Raw genomic sequence first — 24,760 nt, 5'->3', positions numbered from 1 at the left:
CTCCCTATTTTATGCAGCCCCAGCTCTCACACCCTGACACCCGTTGGACTCAGCTCCACACCACTCCAACCTCTTGCTGAATATCTTAACTTTGGCCTTTAATACATTATTTTGGACTTCATTAAAATACAGGATTGCCAAACTGGATCAGACCCAGTGTCCATCAAGTCCAGCATCCTGTCTCCGACAGTGGCCAGCACCAGGTGCCTCAGGTGCATGAAACCCTGCTGAAGGCAGTTGGGGGGTAATCTTCCCCCCATATTAGGTCTCATCCTGATCTCTAATAGCTAGAGAGTGGCTTAAGCCGTAAAAGTAGGAGATCTTAATATCCTTTCAAAAATGTGTTAGACTTATTTATAACAACTCTGCATCATCCTGTTAACCATAGATTCATAGATTATAGGACTGGAAGGGACCTCGAGAGGTCATCAAGTCCAGTCCCCTGCCCTCATGGCAGGACCAAATGCTGTCTAAATGTAAATGTGCCACCCCTTTTTGAATCTTACTAAGTTCTTGGTCACATCATCATCTTGTGGCAAAGAGCTCTACACTTAATTACACATTGTTGTGAAAAAGTATTTCCTTTTATCCGTTGTGTACTTGCCATTTTTTAATTTCATTGACCGTCCCCTTGGTCTGGTGTTATGCAACAGACGTTCTCCATCTACCTTCTCTGTACCATTCATTGTTTGATACACTTTTTTATCACATACCCTCTTATTAGACTCCTTTCCGAGATAAACTATCCCAGTCTTTTCAATCTCTCTTCATCTGAGTGTTTCCAGGCCCTTCATCATTACCGTTGCCCCTCTCTGAGCCACCTCTAATTCTGCAATATCCTCTTTGAGATGGGGTGACCAGTGCTGTACACGGCATTCCAAGAGACTGCATCACTGATTTCTACAAAGGCATTATATTATTCTCTGTATTGATCTCCATCCAACCTGTAGGCATCCTAACATCTGGTTTGCTTTTTTGATCATAGCTGAATGTTGAACCAAGGTCTTCATTGAGCCGTCCTGACTGACACCCACATCCTTTTCCTGAGCTCATATAGTTAATTTAGAACATTCTAAGGTGTAGGCGTAGTTTAATTTTTCTCTGCAATGTGCACTACTGTGCATTTATCGACAACAAACTTCATTTGCCATCAGGCTGCCCATTCCCCTGGCTTGACTGGGTCCCTCAGAAGTTCACAGTCCATTCCAAAACTGTACAGATAGAGGACAAAGATGAGACACTGATCAGCTCTTTAAAGGGTTGAATTCCTCTCCTCCATCCTCTCTTCTCATCTGGAGGCTACAATCCAGGCAAGTTTCATGAGTGGGACGCCATGAGACATTCGAGTGTGACCCGCGGCTGCCTCATTGGGTTTTGTTGTAGTAATGCACACATCAACAGAGCAGGTTGCGTAATAAAGGCAGAACAGGTGAGAGTGCCTTGACTAGCAGTGGCATGAAGGCAGGGTCTAGCATAAAAGACAGCAACAATACAGCCTGCTCCAGAACTCCTACTGAAGCCCATATAAGGCTTCACATCTATACATATTAAAGCACTTCCCAAGGATGAGTAAAGCAGCAGCAATTTTACAAACTAGGTTAACTGAGGCACAGACAGAACAAGTGACCATTTAGACAGCTAAATATTAGCGGCAGTAAAATCTTTGGTAGCTGGTTATCGCAGGCCTGGGAGGGGGCGTGGATAGATGCCCATTTTCCTAAGGCAAAAAACCCCCAGCTCTGCCCATCAGTGAACCTCTCCTTAAATATGGGGAGATGCCTGCTCCAAAGAGCGATACCGAGACTGAAGGAAGAGTAGGTCTGAGAAGCAGGGTTTCCTAAGAAGCCCTACGACTGCACCTGCACTGCCCATCCTAGCTGGGACTCCCAAGGTTTTCCTCTGAGGCACCTCATATCCCTGAGTGTCACACTTCTGCTTCTCATCTCAATGGGATTTTTGAAAAGCAAGGGACTCTGGGCTCTCTGCAGGGAGATTTAATACCATTCTCCTCTCTGACCCAGCCAAGCCTGGAAAGACAGACACAGCTCTTGGCGAGAAACGTCCTATCTAAATTTAGCCTCCAGCTCTCCACCCAGGCAGCTCAAATGCTTTGGAAGGCTGGGCAATGGTGAGGTAATGACCGGGAGATTCTTTCTTTAGGCATCCCACATGGCCACATACTGCCAGCTAAATATAAACCTTGTGAACAGAAGAACTTGTGTTGGTTCTGGATGAAGCAGCTCCCATTGAGCGTCTCACAAGGAGGGAGAAAGACCAATTTCAGCTTTCAGGGAACCTAGGGTGTCCAGATGTCCCGATTTTATTGGGACAGTCCCGATATTTGAGGCTTTGTTTTCTATGGGTGCCTATTACCCCCTACTCCCTGTCCTGATTTTTCACACTTGCTCTCTGGTCACCCGAAGGGAACCAGGGTTTTGGACGCAGGGAGACATCACTAGTAATACTCAGTCCCCATCAGAACACAGGTCTGCTTTGGACTTTCAGGCCTCTTTCACGAGCATATGTGGTCTAAATCTTTATAGAAAGATCAAGGCCCAGCACACAATTCAAAGCAAATTTAGTCACTGGAACATCACATAGCTCATAAGGCATGAGTGAGAACTGGCCTCATTCCCCATCCCTTTCCACAGTGCTACATCTGGCGGGAAAGGCACAGCTAATGAAAAGCTAAAGCATACAGCATTCTACCAGGATGCAGCTTTTCTTGCACCACTCCTGCCTCACAACTGCCTGAGTTTGCACATGCAACATAGTAGGATACTAATGCTACTGGTTTCAGAGTGGTAGCTGTGTTAGTCTTGTGGCAAAGTACCTTCTTCTCCTCAGCAGGCTCAATCCTTTTTGCCTTGGAGACACAGGCTTGGGCAAGGCAGGTCCTTACCGGTAGCACAGGGTCCAGCTATTCCTATCCCCAGTCAGTCCCTTGTGCTAGTTTTCCTTCCTTTCTGAGGACGGAGCACAGCCTTCCTTCCGGGAAGGGTTCGGTGTCTTGCTGCACCTAGTCTACTAGCAGCTTCCCTCATCCACTCCACCCCCTCCTCCCTTCCATGCAGGGGAGGATTTAAAAAGGTCTCAAGCAGTTGGAGCCAGCTGAACCTAATTAGTTCCCTAGTAACCTCTTTTCCAGCTGAACCTTGTTTCCCCCTGGTTATCTCCCCTCAGTGGATTAGGTGAGGCCTTTTAACCCCCTGGGACTAATTATTACCCCGCCCCCCCCTTGTAGCTGTTTGTCCTGGGTTTACCACAGTCTGTATCAGCAAAAAAGAATGAGGAGTACTTGTGGCACCTTAGAGACTAACACATTTATTTGGGCATAAGTTTTCGTGGGCTAAAACCCACTTCATCGGATGCATGCAGTGGAAAATACAGTAGGAAGATGTATATACACAGAGAACATGAAAAAAATGGGTGTTGCCATACCAACTGTAACAAGACTAATCAATTAAGATGGGATATTATCAGCAGGAGGAAAAAAAAAAACGTTTGTAGTGATAATCAGGATGGCCCATTTCCAACAGTTGACAAGAAGGTCTGAGTAACAGTAGGGGGAAAAATTAGCATGGGGAAATAGTTTTACTTTGTGTAATGACCCATCTACTCCCAGTCTTTATTCAAGCCTAATTTAATGGTGCCCAGTTTGCAAATTAATTCCAATTCAGCAGTTTCTCGTTGGAGTCTGTTTTTGAAGACAGGCCAGTCCTCGCTTACAGACAGCCACCCAACCTGAAGCAAATACTCACTAGCAACCACACAACAAAAACACTAACCCAGGAACCCTAATTTGCTACTGTTACATGTGGTTCAATGCAAACTCCATGCCCAGATAAACTCTCAAAAGACAATAGCATTCACCTGACACAGAAAGAAGGAATCAGGCTGCTGCAGCACCAGGGCACAGGTGCAATGTGCCACTGAGTAATCACAGCCCAACCTGACTCACCAAGTCAGGAGGGAGTGGCATGGGAACATGTACTGTGCAGAAGTCTTGGCATTTCTGCACATGCCAGTCATACACGTCATGGGTAAACAAATGGGGCTTTACAATAGTCCCTTTGTAATAATCCTATATAAAATTTGTACGGCACCTTCACCCCAGAGGGATTCCCAAACCCTTTACAAATTATGGGCCTCATCCCAAGAATGCTAAGCTCTTGCACCTCACATTGACTGCAGTGGGAGGCACAGACTCTCAGGATCAGACCCTGTATATACACAGGAATCACATCACAACTGAAGTGAAGTGCAAGGGGAACAGCCAGGCAAACATATAACTTGCAGCATCCCACAGAGCAGTGGTGAGGAGGTATTTTGGCCACGACAGATAGTCATAGGCAGTGTTAGTCCAACATCCCCCACATGGCCCTGCCAACATGCCTCATGACTGACCTGAAACGTAGGGTAACGTAGGGTAGTGGTGGTCGGAGACTCTCTGCTGAGGGGGACGGAGGCGCCCATCTGTCGCCCTGACATCTCATCTCGGGAGGTATGCTGCCTGCCGGGGGCCCGTATCCGAGACGTTACGGAGGCATTGTCGAGGATTATCCAGCCCTCTGACTACTACCCCATGCTACTCATCCATGTGGGCACAAATGATACTGCGCGGTGTGACACTGAGCGGATCAAGAGTGACTACAGGGCTCTGGGAGTACGGGTGAAGGAGTTTGGAGCGCAGGTGGTATTCTCTTCAATTCTTCCTGTCAAAGGTAGGGGCCCGGGCAGAGACAGATGCATCATGGAGGTGAATGCCTGGCTGCGAAGATGGTGTCGCCAGGAGGGCTTTGGCTTCCTAGACCACGGGATGCTATTCGAGGAAGGACTGCTAGGCAGAGATGGCGTTCACCTTTCGAGGAGAGGAAAGACCCTATTCGGACACAGACTGGCTAACCTAGTGAGGAGAGCTTTAAACTAGGTTCGATGGGGACAGGTGAGCAAAGCCCACAGGTAAGTGGGGAACATGGAGACCGGGGAGATGGGTCGGAAACGAGAGGGAGTGTGGGCTATATTGGCAGAGAGAAAGGAGAGTCAGGACAAAACTGGGAGGAAAGATCAAACCAGTATCTTAGATGCCTATATACAAATGCGAGAAGTATGGGGAATGAGCAGGAAGAACTGGAAGTGCTAATAAATAAATACAACTATGACATTGTTGGCATCACTGAAACTTGGTGGGATAATACACATGATTGGAATGTTGGTGTGGATGGGTACAGCTTGCTCAGGAAGGACAGACAGGGAAAAAAGGGAGGAGGTGTTGCCTTATATATTAAAAATGTACACACTTGGACTGAGGTAGAGATGGACATAGGAGACGGAAGTGTTGAGAGTCTCTGGGTTAGGCTAAAAGGGGCAAAAAACCAGGGAGATGTCATGCTAGGAGTCTACTACAGGCCACCTAACCAGGTGGAAGAGGTGGATGAGGCTTTTTTCAAGCAACTAACAAAATCATCCAAAGCCCAAGATTTGGTGGTGATGGGGGACTTCAACTATCCGGATATATGTTGGGAAAATAACACAGCGGGGCACAGACTATCCAACAAATTCCTGGACTGCATTGGAGACAACTTTTTATTTCAGAAGGTTGAAAAAGCTACTAGGGGGGAAGCTGTTCTAGACTTGATTTTAACAAATAGGGAGGAACTCGTTGAGAATGTGAAAGTAGAAGGCAGCCTTGGTGAAAGTGATCATGAAATCATAGAGTTTGCAATTCTAAGGAAGGGTAGAAGGGAGAACAGCAAAATAGAGACAATGGATTTCAGGAAGGCAGATTTTGGGAAGCTCAGAGAGCTGATAGGTAAGGTCCCATGGGAATCAAGACTGAGGGGAAAAACAACTGAGGAGAGTTGGCAGTTTTTCAAAGGGACACTATTAAGGGCCCAAAAGCAAGCTATTCCGCTGGTTAGGAAAGAGAGAAAATGTGGCAAAAGACCACCTTGGCTTAACCACGAGATCTTGCACGATCTAAAAAATAAAAAGGAGTCATATAAAAAATGGAAACTAGGACAGATTACAAAGGATGAATATAGGCAAACAACACAGGAATGCAGGGGCAAGATTAGAAAGGCAAAGGCACAAAATGAGCTCAAACTAGCTACGGGAATAAAAGGAAACAAGAAGACTTTTTATCAATACATTAGAAGCAAGAGGAAGAGCAAAGACAGGGTAGGCCCACTGCTTAGTGAAGAGGGAGAAACAGTAACAGGAAACTGGAAATGGCAGAGATGCTTAATGACTTCTTTGTTTCGGTCTTCACAGAGAAGTCTGAAGGAATGCCTAACATAGTGAATACTAATGGGAAGGGGGTAGGTTTAGCGGATAAAATAAAAAAAGAACAAGTTAAAAATCACTTAGAAAAGTTAGATGCCTGCAAGTCACCCGGGCCTGATGAAATGCATCCTAGAATACTCAAGGAGCTAATAGAGGAGGTATCTGAGCCTCTAGCTATTATCTTTGAAAAGTCATGGGAGACGGGAGAGATTCCAGAAGACTGGAAAAGGGCAAATATAGTGCCCATCTATAAAAAGGGAAATAAAAACAACCCAGGAAACTACAGACCAGTTAGTTTAACTTCTGTGCCAGGGAAGATAATGGAGCAAGTAATTAAGGAAATCATCTGCAAACACTTGGAAGGTGGTAAGGTGATAGGGAACAGCCAGCATGGATTTGTGAAAAACAAATCATGTCAAACCAATCTGATAGCTTTCTTTGATAGGATAACGAGCCTTGTGGATAAGGGTGAAGCGGTGGATGTGGTATACCTAGACTTTAGTAAGGCATTTGATACGGTCTCGCATGATATTCTTATCGATAAACTAGGCAAATACAATTTAGATGGGGCTACTATAAGGTGGGTGCATAACTGGCTGGATAACCGTACTCAGAGAGTTGTTATTAATGGTTCCCAATCCTGCTGGAAAGGAGTAACGAGTGGGGTACCGCAGGGGTCTGTTTTGGGACCGGCTCTGTTCAATATCTTCATCAACGACTTAGATATTGGCATAGAAAGTACGCTTATTAAGTTTGCGGATGATACCAAACTGGGAGGGATTGCAACTACTTTGGAGGACAGGGTCATAATTCAAAATGATCTGAGATTGGAGAAATGGTCTGAGCTAAACAGGATGAAGTTTAACAAAGACAAATGCAAAGTGCTACACTTAGGAAGGAAAAATCAATTTCACACATACAGAATGGGAAAAGACTGTCTAGGAAGGAGTACGGCAGAAAGGGATCTAGGGGTTATAGTGGACCACAAGCTAAATATGAGTCAACAGTGTGATGCTGTTGCAAAAAAAGCAAACATGATTCTGGGATGTATTAACAGGTGTGTTGTGAGCAAGACACGAGAAGTCATTCTTCCGCTCTACTCTGCTCTGGTTAGGCCTCAGCTGGAGTATTGTGTCCAGTTCTGGGTGCCGCATTTTAAAAAAGATGTGGAGAAATTGGAAAGGGTCCAATGAAGAGCAACAAGAATGATTAAAGGTCTTGAGAACATGACCTATGAAGGAAGGCTGAAAGAATTGGGTTTGTTTAGTTTGGAAAAGAGAAGACTGAGAGGGGACATGATAGCAGTTTTCAGGTATCTAAAAGGGTGTCATAAGGAGGAGGGAGAGAACTTGTTCACCTTAGCCTCTAAGGATAGAACCAGAAACAATGGGTTTAAACTGCAGCAAGGGAGGTCTAGGTTGGACATTAGGAAAAAGTTCCTAACTGTCAGGGTGGTTAAACACTGGAACAAATTGCCTAGGGAGGTTGTGGAATCTCCGTCTCTGGAGATATTTAAGAGTAGGTTAGATAAATGTCTATCAGGGATGGTCTAGACAGTATTTGGTCCTGCCATGCGGGCAGGGGACTGGACTCGATGACCTCTCGAGGTCCCTTCCAGTCCTAGAATCTATGAATCTATGAATCTATGAAGGGATCATCTGCAGGAACAAGAGAGAAGATCACTCTTGGTGGCCTTAGCTTCTCTGCTGTATGAGTATGCCAATAAAGAAACCAATTATAATGGTGGTTCTTGTGATGGGGACAGACATCCATTAGGGTCTGGACTGAGATTCCATCACCACCACCCAGGCCATTAAGCCACCAACAGATGGTAATGACTTCTGCTCATTCCCATCCTCACCTAGAGTTAAATGGATGATGTAGAAGAGAAAGTCTCCATATCCCATTAGCAATATCCAGCGGCATCTAGTGCCTCCTTCCTCCTCCCTTTAGTTTATTAGATGGCAATCCATCCTGTGTTCTAGGGAACTAGAATCCTGGAAAAGTGTGTGATTGAGGCTATATGGAAGAACATCTCCTAGGGCCTTCAAAAGCATAGGAACATCACAGACAGATCTGGAAGTGAGGGCATTTTTCTGCTGCTAGCACCTTCCATGAGGCAATCATTTTGAAGGTGTTACCTTTTAGTTTGCTGTCTTCTCCCTTTGGCTTATAGTTTATACTCAATGCGTACAAGAAAAGTATGTGCAGCCACAAATCAGCAAGTCTCTGCTCATGAGCATTGCATCACCCTGGATGCAAATAATCATGCACAATACTGCAAATGTATGTGTAATGTGTGTGCCCATGAACCTCTGTATGTAAATCTACTCGGAAAGATCCCTCTGTGTTTCTGGACACGCTTGTTTCTTGGTGTGCTTGGGCACAGCAGCTAGAGAGAGAGGATGACACACTTGAACAAACCGGGGTTGGTTTCAAGGAAGTAGCTTGCTGCTTCCCTTGTACACAAATGCACACACACCTGCCACTACTACATCCAGATTCTGAGCAATTCACAGTGCTACATCATACCCTGGAGGCAGAAGAGCCCACCCCCAGGAAAGAGAAAAGGGCCTGCTCTGGGGAGGCATGGAGGGAAGGGAGCCAGGAGTTGCATGCTGGGAGAAGGAAAGAAGGTCCTGCCAAAAGAGGCCCAGGGCCCTCTAAAAGGGGTATTATTAGCTCATTTGTCTGGTTTCTTCTGAGCCCTCCTCATTTTCCACCTCAGACACTAGGACTATGCACTATTGTGTTAGGAGAGTTGCTGCACTAGACTCTGGAAACGAGACAGAACCATTTGTTGCTCAGTCCGTCACAACAAGACAGAAAGACAGTACACTCCCAGCATCATTTATACATAAAGGCCTGGTCTACACTACGAGTTTAGGTCGAACATAGCAGCATTAAATCGAATTAAGCCTGGACACGTCCACACAACGAAGCCCTTTTTTCCGACTTAAAGGACCCACTAAACCGGTTTCTTTACTCCACCTCCGATGAGGGGATTAGCGCTGAAATCAGCCTTTCCGAGTCAGATTTGGGGTAGTGTGGACGGAATTCGACGGTATTGGCCTCTGGGAGCTATCCCAGAGTGCTTCATTGTGACCGCTCTGGACAGCACTCTCAACTCAGATGCACTGACCAGGTAGACAGGAAAAGCCCTGCATACTTTTGAATTTCATTTCCTGTTTGCCCAGTCTGGAGAGCACAGGTGACCACGCAGAGCTCATCAGCATAGGTAACCATGATGGAGTCCCAGGATCGCAAAAGAGCTCCAGCATGGACCGAACGGGAGGTACGGGATCTGCTCGCCATATGAGGAGACGAATCAGTGCTAGCTGAACTCCCTTGCAGTAAACGAAATGGCAAAATATTAGAAAAAGTCTCAAAGGCCATGAAGGACAGAGGCCATAACAGGGACGCACAGCAGTGCCGCGTGAAAATTAAGGAGCTAAGGCTAGCCTACCACAAAGCCAGAGAGGCAAATGGAAGGTCCAGGACAGAGCTGCAGACATGCCGCTTCTACACGGAGCTGCATGCCATGCTAGGGGGTACAGCCACCACTACCCCAACCGTGTGCTATGACTCCATCAATGGAGAAGCACGCAACAGGGAAGCGGGTTTGGGGTACGAGGAAGATGGTGATGAAGATAATGAAGCTCACAGCAAGGAAGCAGAGAAACTGGTTTCCCCAACAGCCAGGATCTGTTTATCACCCTGGACCTGGAACCAGTAACCCCCGAACTCACCCAAGGCGTGCTCCCAGACCCTGAGGGCGCACAAGGGACCTCTGGTGAGTGTACCTTTGTAAATATTACACATGGTTTAAAAGCAAGCGTGTTTAATGATTAATTTGCCCTGGCAATCGCGCCCAGTACAGCTACTGGAAAAGTCTGTTAACGTGCATGGGGATGGAGCGGAAATCCTCCAGGGACATCTCCAGAAAGCTCTCCTTCATGTACTCCCAAAGCTTTTGCAAAAGGTTTCTGGGGAGGGCTGCCTTATCCCGTCCGCCATGGTAGGACACTTTACCACGCCAGGCCAGTAGCACGTAGTCTGGAATCATTGCATAACAAAGCATGGCAGCATATGGTCCTGGTGTTTGCTGGCATGCAGACAACATCCATTCCTTATCTCTCTTTGTTATCCTCAGGAGAGTGATATCATTCACGGTCACCTGGTTGAAATGGGGTAATTTTATTAAGGGGACATTCAGAGATGCCTGTTCCTGCTCGGCTGAACAGAAATATTCCCCGCTGTTAGCCACGCGGTGAGGGGGAGGGGTGAAGTGATCATCCCAGAGAATTGGGTGTGGGGGCAGGGAGGGGGGTTAGTTGGATTTGTGCTGCATGTTAACCCGGAAACCGCAGCCCCTCCTTTTACATTGCAAACCCATTTTAAATGGCCAACCCAACGGGTGCTTGGTATGGGAAATGAGGGCGCTGCTGTTTGAAACCATTCCCACATGTTATGAAGATTAAAAAAGCCAAAAGACTGTGGCTTACCATGGCTGCCTGCAAGCCGAATTCTGTTGCCTGGCACTGCGTGAGTGATCTCTCACACCAAACCGACAGGCCCTCAATATAAGAGGAAAAATGCGACCTTGTAACGAAAGCACATGTGCTGTGTAATGTGAACAGCAAAATTTAACGTGAAAGAGTGTACCCATTGTTCTCTAAAATGTGTCTTTTTTAACCACCTCTCCCTTCTCCTCCACCAGCTGCAAATGTTTCTCCTTCACAGAGGCTAGTGAAGATTAGAAGGAGAAAACGGCGGACTCGGGATGATATGTTCTCAGAGCTCCAGATGTCCTCCCACGCTGACACAGCACAGCAGAATGCGTGGAAGCAGTCAACGTCAGAGTGCAAAAAAGCACAATATGAACGAGAGGAGAGGTGGCGGGCTGAATCACGGGCTGAAGAGAGCAGGTGGTGGGCCGAAGAGGATAGGTGGCGTCAGATTCCTGACAGAAGGCAGAAGTCGATGCTCCAGCTGCTGGAGCATCAAACTGATATCCTCCAGCGTATGGTTGAGCTGCAGGAAAGGCAGCAGGAGCAGAGACCGCCGCTACAGCCCCAGTGTAACCAACAGCCCTCCTCCCCAAGTTCCATAGCCTCCTCACTCAGACGCCCAAAAACGCTGTGGGTGGGCCTCCGGCCACCCACCACTCCACCCCAGATGATTGCCCAAGCATCAGAAGGCTGGCCTTCAATAAGAGTTAAAGCTTTAAACTGCAGTGTGTCCTTGTACTTCCCTCCTTTCCCACCCGGCGCTTCCCTCCTCCCCCACCCCTCCCGGGCTACCTTGGCAGTTATCCCCCTATTTGTGTGATGAATTAATAAAGAATGCATGAATGTGAAGTAACAATGACTTTATTGCCTCTGCAAGCAGTACTTGAAGGGGGGAGGAGAGGGTGGTTAGCTTACAGGGAAGTAGAGTGAACTGGGGTAGGGGGCGGGGTGTTCATCAAGGAGATGTTTCACACCGTAGCCTGGCCAGTCACAAAACTGGTTTTCAAAGCTTCGCTGATGCACACTGCGCCCTGCTGTACTCTTCTAACCGCCCTGATCTCTGGCTGTGCGTAAACAGCGGCCAGGCGATTTGCCTCAACCTCCCACCCCGCCATAAATGTCTCCCCCTTACTCTCACAGATATTGTGGAGCGCACAGCAAGCAGCAATAACAATTGGAATATTGGTTTCGCTGAGGTCTATCCGAGTCAGCGCGCTTTTAAACGTCAAAATGCACATTCTACCACCATTCCGCACTTGCTCAGCCTATATAGGCTATATAGTTGAACAGGTCCTGACTACTGTCCAGGCTGCCTGTGTACGGCTTCATGAGCCATGGCATTAAGGGGTAGGCTGGGTCCCCAAGGATAACTATAGGCATTTCAACATTCCCAACGGTTATTTTCTGGTCCGGGAAGAAAGTCCCTTCCTCCAGCTTTTGAAACAGACTAGAGTTCCTGAAGACGCAAGCATCATGTTCCTTTCCCGGCCATCCCACGCTGATGTTAGTGAAATGTCCCTTGTGATCCACCAGGGCTTGCAGCAGCATTGAAAAGTACCCTTTTCGGTTTATGTACTCGGTGGCTTGATGCTCTAGTGACAAGATAGAGATATGGGTTCTGTCTATCGCCCCACCACAGTTAGGGAATCCCATTGCAGCAAAGCCATCCGCTATGACCTGCACGTTTCCCAGAGTCACTCCCTTGATATCAGCAGGTCTTTGATTGCATTGGCTACTTGGATCACAGCAGCCCGCACAGTAGATTTGCCCACTCCAAATTGATTTCTGACTGACCGGTAGCTGTCTGGCGTTGCAAGCTTCCACAAGACTATCGCCATTCGCTTCTCAACTGCGAGGGCTGCTCTCATCCTGGTATTCTGGCGCTTCAGGGCAGGGGAAAGCAAGTCACAAAATTCCATGAACATGCCCTTACGCATGCGAAAGTTTCGCAGCCACTGGGAATTGTCCCCCACCTTCAACACGATGCGGTCCCATCAGTCTGTGCTTGTTTCCCGGGCCCAGAATTGGCGTTCCACGTCATGAACCTGCCCCAGTAACACCATGATTTGCACATTGCTGGGGCCCATACTTAGTGAGAGGTCTATGTCCATGTCAATTTCTTCATCACTCTCGTCGCCGCGCTGCAATTGCCTCCTTGCCTGGTTTTGCTTTGGCATGTTCTGGCTCTGCATATACTCCAGGACAATGCGCGTGGTGTCCATAGTGCTCATAATTGCTGCGTGATCTGAGCGGGCTCCATGATCCCAGTGCTATGGCGTCTGGGCTGAAAAAAGGCTCGAAACTATTGTTTGACGGAGGGAGGAAGGGAGGGGTGAGTGACAACATGTGTTACAGGGAATTAAAATCAACAAAGGTGGCTGTGCATCAGGGAGAAACACAAACAACTGTCACACAGAATGGCCCCCCCAAAGATTAAACTCAAAACCCTGGGTTTAGCGGGCCGTTGATTTCACGGAGGGAGGGGGAAGCAAATGAATACAGAACAAATCTGGTCCATTTACTGTTTGGATCCACTCCATCTATCTTTTACATTTTAGGCTGGCAGCAGACGGTGCAGCATGACTGATAGCCATCGGCATCTTCTGGGTGCTTGGCAGAAGATGCTGCATTACGATTGCTAACCATCATCGTCAAGACGGTTCAATAGGACTGCCGGCAGGACTGAGTCTCCAGGAGACAAAACATGTCTGTCCAGGCACCTCTGACCGAACTCACTGAGGAGTACGACGACGACGGCTACCAGTCGTAATACAGCATCTGCTGCCAAAAGGCAAGGAGCTGCTGCTGTATAGCAATGCAGTCCCACGTCTGCCAGCACCCAGATAGCCGATGACGGCTATCAGTCATACTGCACCATCTACTGCCAAAAGGCAATTAGCTGCTGTTGTGTAGCAATGCAGTACCACGTCTGCCGGCACCCAGATCACATATGGTGACGGTGAGCTGAGCGGGCACCATGCTTGCTGTGGTATCTTGTCTGCACAGGTAACCCAGGAAAAAAGGCGCGAAACAATTGTCTGCCGTTGCTTTCACTGGGGAGGGGGGGGGGCTGATGACATGTACTAAGAATCCCCAGCAACACTGTTTTTGCCCCATCAGGCATTGGGATCTCAACCCAGAATTCCAATGGGCGGCAGAGACTGCGGGAACTGTGGGATAGCTACCCACAGTGCAACGCTCTGGAAGTCGACGCTAGCCTCGGTACTGTGGACGCAGTCCGCTGACTTAATGCACTTAGAGCATTTTGTGTGGGGACACACACATTCGACCTTATAAAAACGATTTCTAAACAACCGACTTCTACAAATTCAACCTAATTTCGTAGTGTAGACATACCCAAAGACAGGGCCGGCTCCAGGCACCAACGCAACAAGCAGGTGCTTGGGGCGACCAATGGAAAGGGGCGGCACGTCCGTCTCTTTGGCGGCAATTCGGCGGTGGGTCCCTTAGTCCCTCTAGGAGGGAAGGACCTGCCGCCAAATTGCCGCCGAAGAATGAAGCAGCGGGGTAGAGCTGCCGCCGAAGTGCCACTGATCGCGGCTTTTTTCCCCCCGCCACTTGAGGCAGCAAAACACTGGAGCCGGCCCTGCATAAAGAAATGAGGAGGAACAGAGAAGGGTGGGAGGGACAGGTTTAGGAATGGCCTCTGGTTACCTTGTTCCAACCAGTGACACCCTCCAAGCAATCTAATCCAATCCTCCACACAGAGGTCTTGATTACTCAATGTGTCATTCACACCTGCAAGAAGGAAATTCAATGCTTGTTGGGACTGTTTGTACTTTTTATAGCTTCATGAGACACCTCTGCCTCTGCTGCAGAATGTAGCACAGTCTATGCAAGAACAGCTGATATTTTCAAAATCCCTAACCTCTGAATTTCATGGGGTTCAAGGATTGCTTTTCACTTTGTTCACTATCTCTTAGGTGTTAACGTAAGGGAGAGCACCGGGTAGTGCAGTTCTCATTCCTCTTCTAAAAGCAGAGGAAAAGCTCCCCTGATGCTTCTGGCTTGGACTCTGCTCCCTTGACATTTTCCCTCCACCTTAGATGGTGACATGAAGATTCGCCAGGCAAGGGAATGTGAAATGAAAGCAGCAGGAGCTGGTGTCTGACTGGGCAGTTCCTACAGTTTCCAGGCTTTCCACCAGGGGATGGTACAGAAACAGCATCTGATGGGACAAGATGTGGTGGCCCAGCCAGAAGCCCTCTATCCACCTCCGTGCAATGAAGTCAGTGGTGTTGTGTGTGAGCATAATTCAGAGCAGATAATTTGGCTTCCAGTGTTCTATTGAGGGAGGGCTTCAATTTCCAGAACAGTCAGTTCAGCACCTTTCCTGAACAATACATTCCATTTAGTAAAAACAAAGCTACTCCATCTCCAGCACTCAAGCTGGAGGAGGCACCTGACTGCAAAGCTTTTCCACTAACAGCCCCACACCAAAGAGTTTAGCTCCTGTCAATGGTGGGGGTAAACAAACTGTCTATGACTCCTCAGATTACTTCCCAGAGGGTCAATTTACTGCCTGTGGCAGCTTGTTTCAAATGATGACAGACGTACCCTGGGTGAGAAGAGCTGCCCATCACTGACCCACTGCTTTGCTTTCCCTATGTTGTTTGCAGCTCATGCCAGTTTCCTTGTTTTTCCTCACTTGATTGTCAACATGTTCATTTAACGATCCTAAATATCCCAATCAGATAAACAAGTTCTTTTACTACTGCCAATGAGATGTCACATTCCTATCAGTCAGACTTGCAGGCAATAAGCAATAGCTTGGAAAATGAAATGTGATCAGAAACTAACATCTTAATTGAACTGAAATCTGGGGTGTGTGTGTGTGCAGTGATTGCTGATTTGAGCATCTCTCTCAAAGCAGTGGACTCAGTCCTTCAAGGATGATGGTCCATGCTCTAATTTGCTACTTTGCTGCATTCCCTTCTGTAGCAGGGTGGCCACCCTGCTCCTGTAAAACAGCCCTGGAGAGGGCTACAGCTGGGAAAAGAAAGGCTGATTGGGGGAAGCAGCCACAGCTGGGGTCACGTCCCAGTCAGGCCAAGGCTGGCCCTATAAGAGGGCTGAGGGCCAGAGACTGGGACAGACACTCTCTCTAGCTTCATTGAGAGAGAAGGAGCTGGCTGCCTGGGAAGCTGAGAAGGATCTCTAGGGTGGTGCAGTGCTGGGGAGCTCCTGCCTAGCAAAGCTGCAGGCCAAGCTAAGGGCCCACAAAAGGGTACTAGGGCTGCAGAGGGGCAGCCCAGATATAGGCAGAGGCAGCTGGTCCACCCCCCCTTGCCAATGATGAGTGGTTTATACACTGCAGTCTGCCCCAGCGAGTGGGTGCTAGATGATGACTGGCAGTAGCCACTGAGGCAAGGGGAGGATAGAGGGTTGGGTGCTCCCTTGGGTGGGGAGACCCAGAGACTGTGGGGGTACTGCAGAGGGCAGAACCCTGAGAGAAAGGGCACCAGGGTCGGGGAGGGACATGGGGGCAGTGATACCAGACACCTCTGTATTCTTGGGAAATCAGGGTGCAGTATCCAGCCTGACTCATGAAAGACACATCCCCTCCCCCGCCAGCCTCTGCTTAAACCAAAACCCATCAGAGGAAAAAACTTGCAGAGAGCAGCGAAGGGTGACACACCTAGACCGCTACTGACAAGGGTGACAAGATTAAGACATCCCTATTAGCATACAGAATGGAGAGCAGAGACAACTCCCCTAGCCTCATCTGCATGAAAGATGGGACAGGAAGACATCTCAATTTACATACAGAATGGAGAAAAGAGAACCACACTGAACTCTGGGACCAGAAAAAGCAGGGAAGCACTGCATCATGGGAATCTCTGCTCCAGATGCTAATGAACCTATGTATGCACACACCCAGCTCAGCAATTATCAGACCAATTCTAGTAATGAATCCTTAATTGATATCCAAATACTGAAGCAGCTTAGTTGCATTGTGAGCTCCCTGGAAGAAAACACCACCCATAGCCAAGAGTGATCAGTTCCTATTGGCTAGCCTAAAGAAAACCCTTGAGTCATCAGCTTACCTATAAACAAATCTAGTGTTCTCCCTTGAACAATTGTAATTTCTCTACAAAAATCCCTACTCACCCTCCAGTCAGGGTTCTGATGCTTAGATCCAAACTATGCATCAGTTCCACTGGAACTCCATCTTCTCCTGACTGATCGTGCTGGGGGCTCTGCCTGTCTCCAGCATTCAGGACCCTCAGCTACCACCATCATCTGGGAACCCTGACCAGTTCAAGCCTCATGGAGTGGGTGAGATCCCCCCTCTTTCTCTCTCTCTGTTTTCCTTTCTACCTTAGGTATTAACCTTTAATAATGTATGTTATGTTGGTTTAGGCTCTCCTTGTGTAGTTATCACTATTATTCAATAAATAACTTTTATGGTTAACTTGGTCGCTTCTCTTTCTCTTGCTGAACTTTACTCTTTTGTGTTTTTAGCTTCCCCCATTCATTCTACAGCAACACTTTTACCTAAGCTAAAGATCCCTGCAGTGCCCAAAATACTGTGGGGTTTGCTCATCAAGTAGTTTACTGCCAGTACAATTGTGATGTGAGAGTGGGGATAGGGACGTGCTGAATCTGGGACGCATAAGGGTAACAGCTTGAAAGTGCTGCTTGACCCAGTCCATGGAGCCCAGGGGCATATAAGGAAAGGCAGCTTGAAAGTGCTGCTTCATCCAGCCCAGTGAGTCCAGAGACATATCAAGGGTCAGCTTGACAGTGCTGATTGACCCGGTCTGCTCAGACTTGCTCTGTTAATGTATATGTGGGTGTGTGTTCATCCAGTTCTGGGGCTGGAGTAACCCAGCCCTAGGGAACCTAGGTCCTGCAGGATAGCTCCATTGGGAGGGGACTTGCAGAAGGGAGAAGTAGAGCTCCATATGAAAACACAAGTGACACAAGCAGTACATTGATAGGATTACAGAATCCCCTTCCCCAGAAGAGTAACCCAAATAAATGAGCATACCCGAAAGTAATGGGCACATCTGGTAACAGCAGCGGCAGACGAGCTACTGGCCTGCAGAGGGTGCTCTGGGCTGGAAAGAGCTAATTCCCAGGCCCACCAGCAGGAGGCGCCGTGCCAGTTAGTCATCACCCACCACATCTTCATTCACAGAAAGTCTCCTCACTCCACTAGAAAATAGTCCAAACATCTGATCCAGACTGCGTGTTCTGAATTGAAACTCTGTGACTCAAGCTCATCTCTCAGGGCATGTCTACATTACATGCTGGATTGACGGGCAGCGATCGATCCCGTGGGGGTTGATTTATCATGTCTAGTCTAGACGTGATAAATCGACCGCCAATTGCTCTCCTGTCGACTCCGGTACTCCGCAGGGTGAGAGGCGCAGGCGGAGTCAACAGGGGAGCGTCAGCCTTTGACTTACCGCAGTGAAGACACTGTGGTAAGTCGATCTAAGTACGTTATTCATGTAGCTGAAGTTGCGTAACTTAGATAGATTTTTCCCTCCCCCCGCCCGCAATGTAGACCAGGCCCTAGTCTCCAACCCTTCTCTCTAAGTTTACACTCAAATGGACATTTGGAACCTGATCCTCAGCAGGTGTAAACCAATGTAGATCCATTGAAGTCAATGGACACTGATTTACACCAGCTGAGGATTGACCTTTTCAGTGTATATTTTTAGGACCTAATTCTCATCTCACTAAGACTCATTTACACTTGTTTAAGTCCATTGAGTTTGGCGGAGTTACTTATGTGAGAGGAGGATCAGGCCTTAGTTTCTATACTTCTACTTGTAGGGCCCATACCATTGTGAGGCCATTTGACAACTTCTCCCCTCACACTACAAAAATGTTGTGGGGAAACAAAGCTTGGAAGGAACTGGGATGACTTCAGCCTCGCTCTGCAAAATGGATTCTGATGACTGGAGCAGCAGTGCAGCACTACAGCATGCTCATCACTTGAGCTCTGCTCTGTGAGTAGTGGAAATGGGGGATGGGAGTGTTTCTGGTGACTCCAGATTGGCCTGGGGGGTGAGCTCACTTCTTTGGAAAGTATTCCATGGTCATAAAGGAAGTATCAGCTGGGCTTCAACACATAGGCTATTCCATAAGCACCATCTAGAGACAGTTGAGAGAACTCAGTCACAAACCTAGCAATGGAAATGCTGATCTACAGTAGGCCCCCTTCCAACCCTAACAGTTCTAGGATTCTCTGCCACTGAAAGAGAGAGTCTAAGCTCTCTTGCCTGGAAAATTACTGAAAATGAATTGCCCGTGGGTTTTAAAACAAACACGGAGGCTGTTGCATCAGAAAAGTTGCTAATATAAATGTTGACTGCTAATATAAATTGCCCGTGGGTTTTAAAACAAACACGGAGGCTGTTGCATCAGAAAAGTTGCTAATATAAATGCTGACTGGTATCCTGTTGTGCCTTGCAGCAGGTCTTTCCACCTGGGAGACTGTGAAGGAAGGGGATCCAAAAACAAAAGAGAAGACTGAATAGCTCTGAAAACCTCCATTCTCCTTCAGCTCTCAGGGGTCTCAGAAAAGACCACCACAATGGAGTCAAAACCAAAGCTGCCTCTGCCCCAACAGGTGGAATGTTTACTGAGCTGTACTAGCCCAAGGGAAACAAACGCTATTTGTTTTTCATTCCTACCTTTGATTTCTTTTCAAACAAAACAGCTCTTTGTAGGTAATGAGGTAGGAGGGAGAGTCACAGATGAACTTCTGTTACTGTTGGCAGTTAGCATGGTCCTCCCCACCATGCCAAGAAAATAGGACTCTAGATTACTAAGGTGTTGAGGGAGACTGAGCTCTCCGAGCACTCCTTGTATATGCACATTTGCTCTGCCCAGCTGCACTGCAGCCTAGTGCCATCTATCTGTGTATTCATTCTAGCGTTTTAAAAGTAGTATCTGATCACCGGTCCACATAAAACCAAGAGCAAGGTCCCTAGCAGGCTTCATGGAGTCTACAGCGGGTCTCCCTTTTTAGGGACAAAACGCTGTTTGAAGTAAACTGTTTTGTGTTTTTTAGAGATGTTATTAGATTTCCTTATTTGGTGGGGGGGGGAGAGGCTGGTAGGGGTGACAGTGTTGTGAGTGCCTTTCTTAATATGAAAAGGCTTTCACCCAGCACAAGGACTTTTCCCATGTGCTAGTGCAATTCATACCTCCAGGAGCAGAGGAGGAAACAGAACACAAATCACAATAAGGTTTACTTGCTCATTGTCCTGGTCTCTTTACTTGCTCTTGCCGCTTGTGCCTTCCCACCATCTCCTCACTGCTAGTATGAAAGCTTTTTCTTGGGTGGCTCATGACATCTGAAACAACCTCTGCCTTATGACTCTCTTTTGAAATACCTCAAAATATCCCATTTTGAACTCTTTGTCCAGGTCTCATCATTCCATCATTCCTCTGTCATTTAGGAGTTTGCATTCAAGGGATACAGTTTTAGACACTTGATGGATAGATTGTATAGAAGATATTCTACAAAGTAAAATTGTATTGCATTCTATTTCCATTTTCTGCAGCAAACCCCAATGAATGCCCCTAGTTGTAAAAGCTGTCCATAGCTGAAGGTCAGTTTAAATCAACAGGATTGATTATGGAGCTATCATAGCTAGGAGGATTAAACCTCTATCATTGTTAAAAGCAGCAGTTCAACAAAAAAAAATATTATTTTACCCAAGAGAACAGAGTTGACATACAACAGGTGGGCCCAGTGTAAAGCCCAGCTCCTGCAATGAACTCTGTGAAGGTGGACACCTGTGCCGTCATGGAGCTCATTGTTGGCTCAGGTTTTGATTTTCAGAATTTAGGCCCCGATCCCCTTGTCTCTTAAAACTAAGAATCAAACGATTTAAGACGTGTGTGGGAAATGGGATGCTTAAAAGCATTGATAGTTAAATGGGCCAAAGTGGGATTTGAAGAGGGACAGCTCAGATTTGGCCCAAAATGTATATTTGTGTAAAACCCAAACAAACAGGCCATCAAAATGTTCCTATAATTAAAAAAAATCCACTCATGGAAATAGTTGTTTTCAAATAAACACCTGCAATAACAGCATTTCCCAAACTTTTGAAAGCTCAGTCCTCTTCAGACAAATGAAACCAATTGTACCTGCTTACAACCCAGCTGGGTTGTTAAGGGCCTCCCCAAAACGAGCAATGACTCAGATGTAAATCTTCAAAATATACTTCATCTCCATTTTAAGAGGCTTTGATGAACAGTGACATAGCTAACATGACTGACATTTAAAGTACCATGGCATCTGAGTTAGCACCCACCAAAATGAAGGAACAGGACAACTCACACCACAGAGTTATTGTTCCAGGCTCTTTGCAAACTCAGGTAAACATCGCTGCATGGGTTACACTTTGAAAGTTTTGTTTGCATCAGAACAGCTAGAGGTTTACAGTTTTTAAAAATGAAAGCTAAGACTCTGGAGAGCATTGCAAAGCTTGTCTGCAACCAAGGTTAATCCTTTATGCATATGCCCGACTATGGGAAACACCATTGGATTAGGACCCACTGCTTTTGCAGACTGGAGAACCTGAAAATAAAATTGGCTAAAAACAAATGGGAAACCGACTTCTTTGATTTTCGTGGCCAAATGGGGAAGAAATGCAAATACGAAAGAAATAAGGATCAGAAAACAGTGACTGTAAAAGGGATCGTTACCATCCTCCAGTGTTCTAATCTGTGTTACCAATACAGTGAAGGGGATGTGTTTGTTTAGAAGACAGATTAGTCTGATAGTGTCCCGCGTTTATGATAAGTGGGTGGGTCCTCGCTCTGTTTGCAGGTGTTCTCCAGAGGGCAGCAATACCGGGCGGAGGAAGGAAGGCCCAGATAGCAGGAAACGCATAGGATTCCCCATCCACGTCAAAAAGCAGACAAAAACGCTGCACCCCGTCACCTTTCCCTCTCCCTCCCCAGACAGCACGCATTTCCCCCACCCATCCCCCCCGCCCCAGTCTCCGGCGGGCAGAGTCCGAGCTAGGCAGGGAAGAGCGATTCCTCCTTTCTGTGGGCAGCGATACCACTCGCCGACGCTGGGAGGTAGCAGCCCGCCGTGCCCCTGTCCCGATGAGCACAGGGCTCTGCCCCGCAGCTGGCGGCCGCGGCGCGGGGACCGCAGCTCCGCCCTCGTCCCATTCCACTGGACGAAGCTGTGCAGCGAGCTGCGGTGGGGCCACATGGCAGAGAGGGAGGAGGGGCAGGATCAGGGCTCCCCTCCTGGGCCGGGAAGGCTCCGCACCCCGGCAAGTCCCGCGGTCCCAGCCCTGCCCGCCTCGCCCCTGGGGAGACTCACTGTGGTTCAGGGGGTGCCCGCTGGTCTCCGCCGACGCCACCAGCTCCAGGTAGGCGGCCCAAAGCCCCACGGTCAGCACCCCGACGGCCAGCAGCAGCCAGAACCGCCTCCGCAGCACCTTCCCCAGCGGGCGGCTCCTCATCCCGCTGCTCAGGTCGCCCAGTGCCAGCCTCCCGAGGGGCTCCGGGACATGCTGTGCCCCGGGGGGGGGGGGATCCCCGCCTCAGCCTTCACCTGCTCCCCCCACAATCTCTAGCTCGGGCTCCCCCTCCCGGCTCTGCTCGCCCCCTGGCTCTTTCCTGCCCCTTTCCCTCTCAGGCGCTGGTGCCCGACTCCCACCCTGTCCTTCTCTGCAAGCGCGGCCGCTGAGCCCGGCTTCCCAGTCTCCTCGAGCTCTGCAGCCCCAGGCACACCCCTCTCCAGGGGCGGGATCTCGAAGGGACTCCAGCCTCCTTCTCTGGTTACAGCGGCTCTTCTCCCCTGTCTCTCTCGCGCCGCGCTTGGCCCTGCTGGTGGCTCAGGCGGGGGAGCCCTGGGCTGGGCGTCAGCTGCCCCGCGCGAACCACATTCGCCCTCCTCCTGCCAGCCACCCCCGGCGGGCTTTCCCTGGGGCCTGGCAACCTGGGTGCAGAAGGAGAGGATCCCGCTATGTGTCTTGCGCTGCAGGCGGGGAAGGACGAGGGGCCTGTCCCAGTCACCGGACAAGGCTATAAAAGCCTGGGGCTGGGGGATCCTCTCCCCGAGAAGGTTTTGGCTAATCCTTGCCCTTAGTGCAATCTGGTGCTTTCTCCGAGAGGGGGGAGGGAGAAGAGGATGTTCTTGGGGACAGCCAAGCCCCAGAGGGGAATGTGCTCCCACAAGGCATTCTCTACTCCCCCTCCCATTTGCCCCCTCAGATCAGCAATGGAGGTTCCTTAGTGCATGCAGGGGGACATCTCCCACTCTTTGGGGTCCTAGGTGGTCTGATTTTTCAGAGGTCCTAACCACCCACACAGCTCCTGTTATTGAATTCAGGGAGCTACAGGTGCCCAGCACCTATGCGATTTTGCAAATCAGGCCAGTGCAGACTGCTCTTTACCCGGTGTTGTTGATTGGCTGCAGTGGCACATTTAAGCCTCAGTTTTTTGCCTACCCAATTTCAAATGTGACTTTTGGCCACTCTGTTCAAAAGGAAGAGTCTAGCTAAGATCCCAGGGTCCTGGCAGTTTATTTCATGGCTGGAATCCCCAGCACCAGCCACTTACCCATAAGGTGCTGTGGACAGTCTCACCTGGTCAGTGAAGCTCATTCACGTGTGAGAATCTCTGAGAGAGCAGCTTTTGTCGACTATGGGAAACTTGTGACAATCTGTACCTTGGGGGAACACCCTGCACCCCCATGTTCATCCTTATAATATGATTGTGTGGTATCCAATGCAAAGTTTGTCACGTTGGGTGTCCTTAGAAGGCTCATAATGCATTGAGCATTGTTGTTATAGTAATGTTATTGGTTGTAATTTCTTGTATATAGTTGTGAGGCTGAAAAATATATCCTCATGGCTTAAAACAAGCCCAGGCAAAACTCTCCAGAAGCAGAGGCCCAGGAAAAACTCTCCAAGAGCAGAGGGGCAGTTAACATCTCATCAGGGCATATATGGGACAAACCCAGCCCAGCCTCACAGGAACAAAGGACGCTGATTGGCCTAGGCAGCAACAAAGGATCTGTTGGACTCTCGAGTGACTCACATCCGTTCCCTTGGTTGGATTGTGACTACCTTGAGGTAATGCTCACTGAAGGGGGGTGGGGGTGGGGGGGGAGAGCGGGAAGGGACAAAACATGATAAAAGGGAGAGAGATTTGCTATGCTTGCTCTCTCTTCCACCTCTATGTACAGACACCACCACCAAGTGACTGATGCGCTGATCAAAGGGGAGAGCCTGGCTGAAGGGCAACAAGCCAGCCTGTGGTGAGAAGCATCTAAATTTGTAAGGGCATCGAAAGTGTTAAGATCAGCTTAGAATGCATTTTGCTTTTATTTCATTCGACCAAATCTGACTTCTTGTACTTTAACTTATAATCACTTAAAATCTCTTTTGTAGTTAATAAATCTGTTTGTTTGTTCTGCCTGAAGCAGTGCATTTGGTGTGAAGAGTGTCAGAGACTCCCCTTGGGATAACAAGCCTGGTATATATCAATTTCTTTGTTAAATTGATGAACTCATAAGCTTGCAGCATCCAGTGGGACTAACTGGACACTGCAAGATGGAGGTTCCTAGGGTTGTGTCTGGGACCGGAGATATTGACTAGTGTCATTCGGTTGCACAATCCAAGCAGCGGCTGGCCAAAAGTGCTCACCAATGTAGCTAGGAGCAGCTTACATTCTAGAGGCTCAGGGGGTAGCCGTGTTAGTCTGTATCTACAAAAACAAGGAGTCTGGTGGCACCTTAAAGACTAACAGATTTATTTGGGCATAAGCTTTCGTGAGTAAAAACCTCACTTCTTCGGATGCATAGAGTGAAAGTTACAGATGCAGGCATTATAATGCCTGCATCTGTAACTTTCACTCTATGCATCCGAAGAAGTGAGGTTTTTACTCACGAAAGCTTATGCCCAAATAAATCTGTTAGTCTTTAAGGTGCCACCAGACTCCTTGTT

At 48.2% G+C, this 24,760-nt stretch overlaps 1 protein-coding gene across 1 annotated transcript in view; it reads right to left on the bottom strand.

Moving 5' to 3' along the window:
* B4GALNT3 (beta-1,4-N-acetyl-galactosaminyltransferase 3) overlaps positions 1-22,532 on the bottom strand; it is a 127,471-nt gene extending 104,939 nt beyond the window's left edge. Inside the window, exon 1 of the mRNA XM_034780571.1 lies at positions 22,129-22,532. Coding sequence (XP_034636462.1) covers positions 22,129-22,270 — 142 coding nt within the window. The 5' untranslated portion in view covers positions 22,271-22,532. The remainder of the gene's footprint in view (positions 1-22,128) is intronic.
* Positions 22,533-24,760: the final 2,228 nt, after the last annotated feature.

This window comes from Trachemys scripta, chromosome 1, assembly GCF_013100865.1.
Source record: "Trachemys scripta elegans isolate TJP31775 chromosome 1, CAS_Tse_1.0, whole genome shotgun sequence".
NCBI classification, from domain to species: domain Eukaryota; kingdom Metazoa; phylum Chordata; order Testudines; family Emydidae; genus Trachemys; species Trachemys scripta.
The sequence above is the reverse complement of the archived record's forward strand: the minus strand, read 5'-3'. Positions and strand labels throughout refer to the sequence as shown.